At 35.4% G+C, this 15,086-nt stretch overlaps 2 protein-coding genes across 2 annotated transcripts; one reads left to right on the top strand and one right to left on the bottom strand.

Annotated features, from left to right (window-relative positions):
- Window positions 1–2,123: 2,123 nt before the first annotated feature.
- On the top strand, window positions 2,124–5,598 carry LOC148934030 (endoglucanase 25-like). The gene is made up of 6 exons (XM_089063009.1): window positions 2,124–2,686; window positions 3,001–3,305; window positions 3,583–4,035; window positions 4,358–4,493; window positions 4,591–4,763; window positions 4,858–5,598. The coding sequence occupies exons 1-6, from the start codon at window positions 2,317–2,319 to the stop codon at window positions 5,257–5,259; spliced, it is 1,839 nt and encodes a 612-aa protein (XP_088919135.1). The 5' UTR covers window positions 2,124–2,316; the 3' UTR covers window positions 5,260–5,598.
- A 138-nt stretch (window positions 5,599–5,736) lies between these two features.
- LOC125185605 (ferric reduction oxidase 7, chloroplastic-like) lies at window positions 5,737–11,739 on the bottom strand. Its single transcript, XM_089063003.1, has 7 exons — window positions 11,432–11,739; window positions 11,219–11,315; window positions 10,943–11,140; window positions 7,979–8,213; window positions 7,573–7,900; window positions 6,579–7,063; window positions 5,737–6,510 (listed from the first exon to the last, which is right to left on the bottom strand). The coding sequence occupies exons 1-7, from the start codon at window positions 11,652–11,654 to the stop codon at window positions 5,911–5,913; spliced, it is 2,166 nt and encodes a 721-aa protein (XP_088919129.1). The 5' UTR covers window positions 11,655–11,739; the 3' UTR covers window positions 5,737–5,910.
- Window positions 11,740–15,086: the final 3,347 nt, after the last annotated feature.

Here is a 15,086-nt window from a genome sequence, read left to right as displayed (position 1 = left end):
GATTGTTTGGGATATATTGTACTACTACATAAATTTACAGTATATTTATAGAAAAAATTAAATGAATACTGTCTGAACTCCAAAGGTGACAAATTTCTGATAGAATTAATTTGGTAAGTAACAATTCTGAATATCTCATCTTCAGAAATAATAAAATGTTCAACCAAATCAATTGTGAAATTAACATGATTTTAGAATTTTATACTAATAAAATGTACAACCAAAGGTGACACTCTTGAGATCAGAACCAAATAAGCCCATTCCAATTTCATATCACCAGGTTTCAATTCATGTTTCATTATTTTTCCTTTATTTATAAGCGGAATATTTATGAAATACAGTAGATTTTTTTTCTTTTTTAATATCTGCTGACGTGGCCACCGCTGCATCATTAATTTTCGGTTAATCAAGTGCTACTATTAATTTGTTATTATAATAATGATGCGCAGTATTATTAACTATTTAATTCCCACAAATTATTAAAAAAAAAAGATAAATAAATGATCCTATGCACGCGGGTGAATCTTTCAATATGGGGCGTATATATAATTGCATGAGATTGATTAGGTATTTAATAGAGGCACCATTGTTCCACCGACAGCAAGCAATTACTTTAATTTTAATTTCTAATTATTAGTTAATTCGTATTTCAACCTTATCTGTCAATGTTTTCTTCCTTTTGTCGTAATTTGGTATCTTGCATTACAACTAATGAGTCAAAATAATTATGTTTGTGGGGCCCAATTTATAGTTTGTTTAATACAAATATATGACTTTGAGATGTGGTAAAACTTTTGTGTCGGTGGGCAAAAGGAGTAGGTTCTCTTTAGCCACCTTTTAATTAATTACTACAATTAACTTAATTTTTTCAACATTTAAATTTTATTCACTCAATTAATAAGATAGCGTTGGGTAGTGTAGAAAATTGTAGTGGAATGTAAGCAAAGCATCAATTTCTGCTGCGCTCCAACTTACAATAACAAGTCTTCACCTACACTATTCCACCAATTTGCATAAAATGATGCCGACATGCCACCTTCAAGAGATAAAAAATGTGATTATATGTATAATTGTAAGTTTGTAACCATCTGTGTAACTATAAAAAAATTATTACTTCCTCTGTCCAAAGAAGATACTCCTTCTTTGAATAGCACGAAATTTTTATTAAAATATTACTCCTTGTGTCCCAAAAATACTCCTTCTTTTGAACAACATGAAATTTTTATTATACAAGAATATGTTAAATGGAGAGAATATAAAGTAATACTAGAAAAAATAAAAAAGAGATATTTTTATTTTTAATTATGAAGCATCTTAATTAAGATAAATTAAAAAGAAAATGAGCTATTTTCGTTGAAAAAGAATGAGTAATATTTTATCTTTATTTATTAAAAGGTGTATGAACGAAAAACGAAATAAACCATAGTACTAACAATGAATAATTAACTTATTATTTTTTCATTAATGAATATACATAAATTTTAAAGACTGCATTACGACAAAATTAAACACAACTCAAAACCTTTAACTTCGGCTATCAAATTATACGATCACTAAATGAACAAACCGACCTTATTGCATTTTGATTTAAGCGTGTGGAGTGTATGTAAATGAACCATCTTTAAATTACTGCATCCGTCCCATTTTAGAAGTTTCGATTTACTATTTTTGGGTGTTCAACTTTAGGAGTCTTAGTTGAAATATTCCTTAAATGATATTAGGTTCCACATTTCATTAATTTTTTTTATTCATATTTTATTATAAAATTAATAAAAAAATAAGATCCACGTTCTATTATTTTTTTACCAATTTTTTTTTTTTATTTCTTAAAATTCGTACCGACCTTAATCGAACTTCTGAAGTGAAACGGAGGAAAAAATAATTGATTGGGAAAAAAGTGAAGCCCCCGATTATTATTGAGAAGTGAGAAAAGTATGCACTTAGCTTGAACTTACTGTGCCGACAGCACAATGAAATTGTAGAAAACCCATTATTTTATTCAAATGGTAAGAATTTGACAGAGTGTCACTGTCATTTAGTGGAGTGGTCAGTTTCACCATACCAATTTGTATAATTGTGCGCTCAATAATTATAGTACTATTAAAAAAAAATACAGCAACTTCACAGCTCAATTCCCATCCATTTTAATTACACTCCACCACACTTCCCGTTTTAGCTCTCTCTTCATTCACACACCCATCTCCCTACTTCACTAACTTTCTCTCTCTCTAAACTTCCGTTATTATCAGATCCCGGATCTATTCATTGATTTTGCAGATCCAAAACCTACCTCAAGATTTTGGTTTGAGAGCGACTATGTACGGTAGGGATCCCTGGGGAGGGCCTCTGGAGATAGCGGCCGATTCCGCCACCGACGACGACCGCAGCCGGAACTTGCAGGATTACGATCGGGCGGCGCTGTCGCGGCCGCTCGATGAGACGCAGCAGAGCTGGCTGCTCGGCCCCGGTGAGCAGAAGAAGAAGAGGTATGTGGATCTCGGCTGCATTATTGTTAGCAGGAAGATCTTCATCTGGACTGTGGGGACCATCTTAGCTGCCGGATTACTAGCCGGATTTATCACCTTGATCGTCAAGACGGTGCCGCGCCACCACCACAAACCTCCGCCGCCGGATAATTACACGCTCGCGCTCAACAAGGCCCTCATGTTCTTCAATGCTCAGCGCTGTGAGTGTTTTCAAACGTGATTCGCTGCTTAATTTTGTTTTTATGCTTTTCGCATCTGATGAGTTTCCTTATGATTGGGGGTGATTTCTCTGATTTGAATTAGTGAGTTGTTGTGATTTGATTTGTGGAGGTTATTAATTTATTCTAGTTTGTCATCTATTGGATGATTGTGGTAGATGAATTGGAGTTTGATCTGAAGGAATGTTCTAATTTGATGCAGCTTTTGCAGTAGAAAACTGATAAATTGATGATTCATTGTATGTCTTTAATTATCAAGTTATGCACTGTCTAATTAATGATGCTCCTGTTCACAGCTGGAAAACTACCGAAGCACAATAATGTATCGTGGAGAGGCAACTCTTGTGTGAATGACGGCGAGCCTGATACTCTGTTTAAAGATCTGTCGGGTGGCTATTATGATGCCGGAGATGCAATTAAGTTCAACTTTCCGCAAGCTTTTGCCATGACGATGTTGAGTTGGAGTGTAATTGAGTACAAGGGGAAATTCGAAGCAGCTGGAGAGCTTAACCACGTCAAAGATATAATCAAGTGGGGGACTGATTATTTTCTCAAGACTTTTAATCACACAGCTGATACTATCGACCGAATCGTGTCACAGGTATAACTCGGAACCGTGGAAATCCAATCCCATGAATCTTCACTTGTATCATGCATTCATGCTACGATAATCCTGTGCTTCCGTTAATGTCTTACGCCTCTTTAGCTCTCTGTCGAAAGGGGCACGAGTTATTCTTTTGCTTTGGATATCCTCATCAATCGATCACCCTTACACAGCTTCTGTTGTTTAAAAAGACTTCTCGATAGTTTTCACCAGATAACTTGAATTGTCAAGGGCTTAAGAAAAGTATTGAGCATCTATAGTTCCTTATATGCAGGTAGGGAAAGGGGATACAACATCAGAGACAGAAAATGATCACTACTGTTGGATGCGACCGGAGGACATTGATTACGATAGACCTGTCGAGGAATGTCACAGTTGCTCAGATCTGGCCGCAGAGATGGCTGCTTCGTTGGCTTCTGCATCTATAGTTTTCAAGGACAACAAGGCTTACTCACAGAAGCTTGTCCATGGCGCTAAGACCCTCTTTAAATTTTCTAGGGATCAGCGTGGTAGATACAGTAATGGTAATGAGGCAGCAAAGTTCTATAACTCCACAGGTTACTATGATGAGTTTGTTTGGGGAGCTGCTTGGTTGTACTATGCCACGGGAAACAATTCGTATCTTCAGCTTGCTACACATCCTGGTATTGCCAAGAATGCAGGTGCATTCTGGGGAGGCCCCTACTATGGTGTGCTTAGTTGGGAAAATAAGCTTGCTGGTGCCCAGGTAAGCAACCTAAATGCTAACATATTCTATCTGACGTCGGACTTAGCTACAACTTAAGTTTCTGTTTACTAGTTTATGGAGTATAACTTAGATTGACATTAACAAGTATCAGTTTGTGTATTATCCTCAGTGATCTTAAGGGGTGCTCCCAAAATGCCAAAGCTATCTTGCTTTTCATTTGAACTTGTTTTTTTTTTCTTATCGACCATTATCATATGGGAAAGTATTGTCTCTTTTCTGCAGTGTTACTGTTTAATGTCTACTTCTTGCGTGTGGGATCCATGCTAATCAATTGCACAACCATCTTTTGTTTCCCTGGCAGGTGCTTCTGAGTCGTCTAAGATTATTCCTGAGCCCTGGCTATCCTTACGAAGAGATTTTGAAAACATACCACAATCAGACCAGCATATTCATGTGCTCATTCCTGCCATATTATACGTCCTTTAACAGAACAAGAGGTAATCTAATTTTCTACAAAGCATCTCATGCATAGTTACTAGTAAGTGCTTTATTTCTGTTGGACGTTTTAGTGATTTTTCTGATAATCATGAGCAGGTGGCTTGATCCAGTTAAATCACGGGAACCCTCAGCCTCTTCAGTACGCAGTCAATGCAGCTTTCCTGGCTACCTTGTTTAGTGACTACATGAAAGCTGCTGATACACCTGGCTGGTATTGTGGGCCTCGATTTTACTCAACAGATATCCTCCGTAACTTTGCAGAGACCCAGGTACGATTCACTTCATATACAAAGAATGCTGTTTTGACTTTTATATTGGTAATGGTTTAACAACTAGTATATATCTTTACTCCCATTTCTCCAGATAAATTATATCCTTGGTAAGAATCCTAGAAAGATGAGCTATGTTGTGGGTTTCGGCAATCACTACCCGAAGCATGTCCACCACAGAGGCGCCTCCATTCCAAAGAACAAGGTTAAGTATAGCTGCAAGGGAGGATGGAAATGGAGGGACACGTCCAAGCCGAACCCTAACACTATTGTTGGAGCTATGGTTGCTGGTCCTGACAAACACGATGGTTTCCATGATGTTCGCTCTAACTACAACTACACAGAGCCAACGCTTGCAGGCAATGCCGGGTTAGTTGCAGCCCTTGTGGCCCTGTCTGGAGAAAAGACTTCCGGCATTGACAAGAACACGATTTTCTCAGCCGTGCCACCCATGTTTCCGACGCCACCACCACCACCAGCACCTTGGAAACCATAGATCCTACTTCCATCTTTTTCTTTCTGCTGTGTGACTGGACGATTCGGATACTCAAAGTTTTTGCTAATTTTGGGGAAGAATCTTCAACTTTGAAGGAAGGAACAAGTAGGCTGAAGATCGGAGTTGGAACATAGCTGGGGTTGCGCTGGTTATTTGGAAAAATGTCCAAATCTAGAAAGAAAAATCTTTGCCAACTCAATTTACTTGGAAATTGTGATAGTGTGTATGTATATGTATGTATCAACACCAACATGTATTCTTTGAACAACAGAGTTTGAACATGAACTGCCAATTTGCTGTTTTGTTTTAAATGTTTTTGATGAATGGTTTTGGGAATAATACTCATGTCATTCTAAAATTTTAATTATGAATGGGAGGTTATTTGCTTTGATTCGAGAACAGCCGGGTCAGATTTTTGCACATATTGGAATCAATTTATCGAAGCCAGATATCCTTTTGCTACTAGTACATGACGACTATAAAAATATATTTTCTTATGTACAAATATATGAATATGTTTGTTCTAGTTTGCATGTACTTGTAGGCTAGCAGCCGATATACATATTTAAAATTGAAATATGTTTACCAAGGGAAAGCACCACATCACCTAGTACATATGTAAGGGTATTTTTTCATGTAGTTAGTGATGATTTAAAGGTCGAAACTATGGCTGTTGAAATGGAACACAGGCTGGTTAGATCGTCGACCGAGATTCTGCGTCCTGCACTCCTTAGCAACACTCGTTTGAAGAGTCGAAGGCCCGCAAACAACCACACCTATGTCAACGCACCCCCATCGATCTCTCATTGCTCCAAATATTCCAGGAAAGTCGGGTCTCTGACCATAACGAATCGTGCTCAGGTATTGTTGCTCCTTCGACGAAGCCTTGTGCAGCGCCTCTCTCTTCGTCTTTGTTTTATTGTTGGACACATTTTGAACGCTGCGAGTTTTCATCTCCCAAAAATGCCAGAAAATGATAACCACGCCACCGAAAACAAGGACGCTTACGGTCATGCAGAGGAGCAACAGAAGGCCTTTATACCAAAAATACTCCACATTGTAAGGATTGACGTAGAAGGTGTTCACCAATGCCACCGTCGCTGCTAGACCAACTGTCGACACCAACACGTACATCCCCGACCATAAAATGTTACCGGTTCCTACCAGCACCGACATTCCACACCCCTTGGACTCGGACGCAGGGAAGGTGTCAGGACTAATTGCCTCTATTGATGGTGGGCTACCCTCTTCCTGCAATCAAAAATACAATTATCAAGATACTCATTTTGCAATACACAATCACGCTTGAAAACACCTACGAGTGAAGGCTGCGACTGGCGAGTGACATAAGTCTGGATTTCAAGATTTAAGGAGAGGTTGAAGTTGTCCATGCCCACAACTGTTTGCAGGAGAGGAAGCTCATCCGTCTGCTTGACGGCCCAAACGATGAGCACGTTTGTGGGTAGGCAAGGCTTGCCGTCATTCATCCGTTGCAGAATATCACTCAGCATGGCCAAGAAAGGCGATATCCCAATGCCGCCTGCGACAAGTATCAGATTCTCATATTTCAGATGGTACGCGGATTCATGGCCGTAAGGCCCCTCCACAGACACCTTCAGCTTGGAATCTTTCTCGGAGATGCGTTGTTCCAATTTCTGAGTCCAGTCTCCCAAAACCTTTATCAGCACCGCAAGATGATGATCACCGTCGAGAGGGCTCGACGACACGCTGAAGGGATGCCACTGAAGCCAAGAGAGCTCCCGGACTTGGAGAAATATCCAACCAAGCGCATTGTAGTGCAAATCTGCGCATGCATATATAATTAAACATCTTGTATGCGGAGACACTAATTTCAGAACTCTTCTTAAAGTCAGAACACAGAACCATATCAATTTGCAAATACATCACAAAACATATCAGTTCCTCACTGAATATTACTCCCTCCGTTCCTTCATAGTTGAGTCATTTTTCCATTTCGGGAAGTTCCCTCGTAGTTGAGTCATTTCCATATTTAGTAACTTTTTCATCTCTTACTTTACTCTCTTTTACTTTATTCTCTTTACTTTATTCACTTTTTTACTTTATTCTCTCTACCTTTTTCTCTTTCTTACTTTTTTATCTATTTATTTAACACACTCAACATTCATTTATTAAACTCCGTGCCGAAAAGTTCCGCCTCAACTATGAGGGAACGGAGGAAGTAGTTCATTTATTCATGAATATCAGTTTCTGACTCAATACCAGTAACTGATATGTTTTGTGATGCCAACTGACATTACTGTATCAGCAAAAGCAGACAGTGTAAGAACATACTTGGTGGTTTGGAGAGGACTAGTTCGAGAGTGCCGCAAGGGAAGGATCGGGCAGAGAGGACGTCAACAGTCCTCCGGGACTGGCAGAAACGGAGGAAACGGTCAAGCATGAAGAGGAATATCGAGGCTGCGGCATAGCATAAGCTGAGGCTGCCGATGTGTAAGACCATGAAGACGACAAAGACGACGTATAATTGGTGGGTGTAGAAGAAGAGCTCGAAGTTGACTCTCCTAACACCAGGAAGAGATGTGACCCACATGAGCAAACCAGCTGCAAGGCTGATCACACCGGGAAGATTCGCCACGTCATTGTTTTTCCATTCCATTAGCTGCATCATCAAATATTTGGGTTACAACTACAACAATATAAGTACTACTCCACTTTTTAGTGAATAGAAGGAACTTACTTGATCGAGAAGGCGGCCTTCGATGGTCCATGCGATGGCGTAGAAAAGGCCGTGGAGAGTGAAGAGGAGCATGGTTAGATGGCCGAGCCAGACGTGATATCGGGCAGCATGCTCGAAGGGGATGTCGATGAGGCGGAGAAGAAGGGAGCCTCGAGCAACCGGGAGAAACAGAAGGGCGACGCAGAATAATCCGATCACACCCAACCTTAGGCCTATTAGTTCTAACATGAATATCCTACAAAACCAGATCACATGATGCTTCACTATTTTGCATTCACAGCTTCCTTTGCAAAAATGCAAGTTTAATTATGTGTTCACCTAATACATTTTGCATGAAATGTTAAGTTGTATCTCCATGCACCTAGTTAAAGGGTATGTAAGTCTCTCTAGTGAATAATACTCCCTTTGTCCCATAATAAGAGTCACATTTTGTCATTTCGGTTAGTCCCACAATAAAACGTGAGTGAAGTGATTCAGTGGAACGTGTGAGCTACTTATTATTTACGGAAAAAAGTGAAATGTGACTCTAGTCGTAGGACAAACCAAAATGACAAAATGTGACTCTTATTGTGGTACACATGGAGTATTAGTTATAAATGATATGTGAGCGGAGTGAGGTAGTGAAATATGAGACCTCTTTACCATTTATAGTAATTATAAATCGGGACTCTTATTCGTGGACCAACCAAAATGAAAAAGCAGAACTCATATTCGCGGACAGATCAAATATTTTTATTTTTGATATTTTACTAATTTCGCATTAAACCACGTGTCATTTCCAAATTCTCAAATTTAATGAAATAGAGGAAATATCTAAAACTAAGGAATTAATTAACAAATATGGCGTATTTATGAAGCAGCAGGGAAAAACAATAATTATTTTGAAAATCGAGTCGAACTGACCAGTTCAACCGTGAACCGTCTCAATGTTGATCTGATTCGAATATATAAACCGCTCACCATTTGGACTTATGAACCGAAAAATTGGCTAGTTCAGTGGTGAAAATGTGAGTACTCTAATCGTAGGACAAACCGAAATGACAAAATGTGACTTTTATTGTGGTACAGAGAGAGTATTAGGTAGTGAAAAGTGAGACCTCTTTACCATTTATAGTAATTATGAATCGGGACTCATATTCGTGGACGAACCAAAATGAAAAAAACAGGACTCCTATTCGCGGACAGATGAAATATTTTTTATTTTTTATTAATTTTGCATTAAACTTCCAAATTCTCAAATTTAATGAAATAGAGGAAATATCTAAAACTAAGGAATTAATTAACAAATATGGTGTATTTATGAAGTAGCAGAGAAAAACAATAATTATTTTGAAAATCTCGTCGAACTGACCAGTTCAACCGTGAACCGTCTCAATGTTGATCTGATTCGAATATATAAACCGCTCACCATTTGGACTTATGAACCCAAAAGTTGGCTAGTTCAGTGGTGAAATGGCTTAGCGCGCAGTTGAATCAACTTTTGAATTTTTTAGTGCCTTTTCAGTTTTTTAAATAACAAAGACGATTTGAGTTGCAGTAAAATTGAAGTTGGAAATGAAAATGAAATATTTTAGTAGTGCATATCATACTTTATGTTTATAATTTTCAATTTATTGTTATGTTTAAAGTATTTTGATAAATATTTTGTTTATTATTTGGAATTTAAACTATTTTGTAATCATATAAATATGTTGACATTTCATATTTTATCTGTTTCATTAGTATTGAGTCAGTATTTATTTTTGGAACGTTTTATTAAAATTGAATAGGTCTGCTTATTCGGTCGGTTCCCGTTTTTACCGGACCGGTTGATCAGTTAACGGTTTAATTTTTCATAAATCCTAGAATCAGTTGACGGTTTAATTTTTCATAAATACAATTCAAATATAAATGCAAGTTTGGAAATGAAGCGTCTAATTACAAATAAGTTGTATTTCATCGGTGTACCAAGTTGTATAAACCTGTTGGATAATATTTGGTTTCTATTGTCCATTTTTCATATTTTGAGCATTGTTATTTTGGTTTTAAATACTAACAATGATGCATATCCTTAGGCGAAATATCCTAATTACATGTATTTTCACATAAGACATTATATACGCACTTGAAGATAAAAACCACAGCATTATTTAGGCAAACTCTAATTCTGCGTTGGTATCCAATTGTAAGATTGGCGACTATTCCGTTCCATTATACTTGAATTCCTAAAATAAAGTCCATATTTATTATTTTAGGAATTAGTTCAAACGGGTGCACTTTATTTTCTAGTCTAATCATTTTTTTTTCTTGTATTTTACCAATTTGACATTTAAATACGTCATTTTCAAATTTTCTATTTTGGTGGGACGGGTGAAGTATTTAAAAACTAAGGAATAATTTATGAAGAAACAGAGGAACAGCATTTTGAAAATCGAATCAAACTGACCGCTCACCATTTGGAGTTTAGACTATTATGAACAAAAATTTGGTCACTTCAGTCGTGAAATGGCTAAGCAGTTGAACCGGTTTTTGAATTTTTGAATTTCTTTTAAGTTTTTTAATTTTTTAAAATAACAATGATGATTTGAGTTGCAGTAATCTTCAAAGTTGGAAGTGAAAGCGAAATAAGTAGTATATTAGTAGTGCATATCATACAGTAATCTTCAAAGTTTCAATTTATTTTTATGTTTGATTATTTTGATGAATATTTCGTTTATTATTTGATAGTACTTGAACTATATTTGGAAACATATATTGACATTTCATACTTTATCTGTTCCATTAGTATTGAGTCATGTAATTATTGTTGGACCGTTTATAGAACTTAGTTTTTCTTTTGATAAAAACATACTTAAATCTCTTACTATTCACTTGCCTTTTTTGCCATACTTTATTCTCTATTCTTAGTGTGGTTTGAAAGTGATATAGGACAGAGTCAATTGATTGGAAGGCCAAAATTGCGCATCAAAATCGAAGATTGGTTACCTCTCTTCATGAGTAGGCATATGAAACAAGGCCAGCACCTCAAAATTCTTCACCATTTCTGCATAAATTGCCCACACTATGTAGGTCGTAAACACCGCGATTCCGATCACCTCCCCGGCCGACACCACTCCAAACGGCCCATCCACAAAAATCGGCATCGTCCACAGCCTCAGCCTTGCCTGCTTTCCACTCTTCTTCCTGCATAATTAAACCCTTCAATTCATATCCAATTCACACACATCGCTCAATTATTCCTTCCAACATAAATTTACATACACATGATTCTCGTCTTCTTCGTCTCGTAAATAGATGTACGCACTAGCGAGAAACGCAATGAGCAACACTGGAGCACTGTAAATTAGGAATACGCCTCCTACATATAAAAAAATTGCATTATCAGATTGATAAGATAGATAACTCATCTATCTTGAAATTATTAATTTTTTTTATTTATCTTTCCTACTGAACTGTCACGTGCAAACACAGTACCTGACGCTCCGAACATAGGGGTGTTCATAGCTTGAATCAATTTGAGATAAGGTTGATGGACAGCATCGGATGGATAGAGAAATATGAGAGAAGCCCATGCAATGAAAATCACCCACATTAAAACTTTCAAGATCCATTTTGTTGATGAAACAAGAAAATTGGATGTGGCCTTCAAATTCTCATTTCTTGAGAGAAGAGGCTGTGTGCTTGATTTCTCGTCCATTTTTGGCTAACAAAATCTCAAGGAAATGCCAAAAGGGCTTTTCTAGGATATGGAATTTCGTCTACCACTAGCTTCCATCTATATATAGAAAGAATTTTGTATTACTATTATTTTCAGAAAATGGTTACAATTTTCGAAATTTAAAGTAAAAACCAAAATACAATTTGGTATGTTGTAATGGCGGGATAACGAATCAACATCAAGCCATATTCATCATGTGTTTTGTGAAAAGACAGAAATAAACTTGAACCACATAAACTTGTAAATGATTTTATTTATATTATTTTAACGTTTATCGAGCACTACCGCATGAATTTTTAAGGGAATATATGGATAATTATTCCTTGATTTTCTGTTAACAAAAGGAGAAAAAAGTAAAAAGAACCTGCTATATTATTGTACCTCAATAATGAATTAAATCAATAATGATATGAAGAACTTTTATTCATAAAATGCAATGATTCAGGTTACAATAGAGCTGAGAGTCGGCCATGGCAAATGACACAGAATGACAATACTCAACAAGGTGACCCCACTACCTATATTTATACGTACACAGTAGTATTTTAATTTTAATTTCTTATAATTATAGTATTATTTTTACTAAAAAAGTCCCTTGTTGATAAATTCTACCTCAGTCCCACAAGAATATGTACTATTTCCTTTTTTTTTACCCTCCCACAAGAATATGTACTATTTCCTTTTTTTTTTAGGGTAAGAATATGGATTAAATTAAAAACATGTAAAAAACAAGATTGGATTAAATGTTTCGAAGCATGTGGGATGGGTATGTGAGGGCAAATTATTTTATTGGAGTTCTTCCACGATGCTTAATTTAATTTTAGATGTTCTATGTGATATTGCAGATATCAATATGAAAAAATTAATTTTTTTCTTAAATGATTGCAAAAAGGGTTAATTTATTTTCAATTAGTTAAAATAAATAAATTAATTTTAAATATTAAATACTTCAAGTTTTCAATTATGCATAATTAATTGTCACTACTCTTCCCAAAATTGACGATTGTAATTGAATTGAATTTGAATAGACACACCATGTTTTCGGATCCACGCAATTTTTTTCGCTTGTTTTAATATTTGTGTTACTGCGTAGCGATGGAGAGAGCTTGTGAGAGAAAAAATAAAATCCAGAACTTTCCGTTATGTCACATAATATTACTTCTTCATCATTGGCAAAAATAAATACTACTCCTACGACTAAAGAAAAGGGATAAAATTCTAAGAGGGTCTAGGGGCTTAAGCCCCTAATAAACATGATTTTTTTAAATATATTTTCTTTGTAAAGTTTTTAAATTTAGACTAATTTTACGCAAATTCTTATACAAAAGCCCCCATGAACTAAATAATATTAATTTAAATAATTTTTTTATAAAATAGCCCCTATAAAGTGACGATTTCTGCGTCCGCCCCTAGTAAAAATGAAGTGTAACTCTTATTGTTGGACGAACCAAAATAATAAAGTGTAATTCTTATTGTGGGACAGAGAGAGTATGATTTAAACTCCAACCAAATCACACAATCAAAGTAAAGTATTTCAAGTGACTGAAAAAAATTTATTTTCTATATGTTTAATATTTTGAAGTAACAAGCTTATCCATAATATTTATTAAATAAAGTATTTCAGGTGACTGTAAAAAATTTACTAAGTAACAAGCTTATCCATAATATTTATTATGATCCATATAAAATGTGCTTTTAATTTAAATTATATGGACATGACTTTTTCAAAAAAAAAAGAGAGACAGGAGTGATTATTGATGCGATGCGGAGTCCACACCATCTTTTTATATAGTGATGCGGAGTCCACACCATCTTTTTATATAGTGACGCGGGCGCTGGAAGGACCCACTTATTGAATCGAATATGGTGTAATAAAGAGACAACGACCTCGACTCGCATTTGTATTCATTATTATTTCCCTTTGCTTCTATTGATATTCCTTGTCCCATATATTTAAAATTATTTACAACGCGACACGACAGCATTGTCTATACAAAATATTTAATGTCGATATGGACATTTCATTTTTTTTTATCAATTTTATAAATTGATTCGATTCTACAATTATATTAGTCATTTATATTTTTATATATCAAATTCATATATGTTGATTCCGTTTTGGAATTATAAGTGTTAACTGATGAAATTATAAATCAATTTTGGTTTGGTGTCCGGACTTCCCCTTTGCGAGATTAGGAGCTGGATCAGTGCACGAAACACACGACAAGGTATGTTCGTGGGTTTGCGATGGTAGGTAGACCTTTGTTTCGGGTTAGTGTATGTTTTTGGCTTTGAGGGCCGTGATGTCGCTGTTTGTGGCTTTTCTTTTGTTGTTAGCTTTGTTGGGGCTTTTTTGATAACTGTGTCCCAATGCTCGCCTTTTAGATGGCTTGAGCATTTTTCTATTTATAAAAAAAAAACAATTTTATTTTTCCGATGAATCTATAAAATTGGGGTGTAAATACTTAAGTATGCCAAAATCTTCACCAATTTTAGAGTTCGGCCAAACTGCAACGAGGTATCAATATATAAATAAATGATTTAATGAGTCCAATAATTTAAACAACATATAATTTTAGTTAGTGTAAAACAAATAAAATATTTGAAATATTTTTATTTTGGGAATTACTATTAAAACCAAAATCGGTTCAATGGTTTATCCAAACATCGGCCCGTTAACCGAACGTCAACCACAAATTAAGAAAATTGTAGTACAATACAATTTTTTAAATAATTCATCGCATTAAAAAGAATTACTCCATAATTAAAAACGTTGATTAAAAACTATAAATCATGTTTTCTAGAAAAAAACTAGCAAATATAATCATTCAGCTATATACTTCATATTTCCGAGTATCGATTCAGTTTAATTCATTTTTGTTGGTGATAAATGTACATAAATTATGCACATACTTTTTAAATATTTTTCATTCAAAATCAATTTATAAATATTAACTAATTTAATACTCCATAAATTATATATTAGTACTAATCATTCTAGCTACACCAATTTAGGAAATATTATAATAAAAAATTAAATATCTGAAATTTAATTTTTTTTATTGAATAATGTATAATTATTTTGAATCAAGCTTGAATGAATTTATGTCATTTCTTTTTTATTTGTATAGAATAGCAAAATTATAAACGAAACTAATTTATAATTTCATTTTCAATTTTCAGATTTTCTGTTTTTCGATTGGATACGCGTTGGGTAAAAAACCGAACTGAAAATGTTCACCTCTAATCTACGGCATTGCCTATTTAAATGAGTGGGACGTGTAACCATAATAACTGAGGTGGACAGTGAAAATAAAATGTGAATGAAATTTTAGCATTTGTAGTAAGAAAGAAATTGGTATGGCGTATGTTTCCCAAGTAAACATCACTCAATCACTCAGCTAAACCTTG

The sequence above is a fragment of the Salvia hispanica genome, chromosome 1 (assembly GCF_029641045.1).
Source record: "Salvia hispanica isolate PSC_SH4W2 chromosome 1, Shi_PSC_v1, whole genome shotgun sequence".
In the NCBI taxonomy this organism is placed as follows: Eukaryota; Viridiplantae; Streptophyta; class Magnoliopsida; order Lamiales; family Lamiaceae; genus Salvia; species Salvia hispanica.
This window is presented reverse-complemented; position numbering and strand designations above follow the sequence as displayed.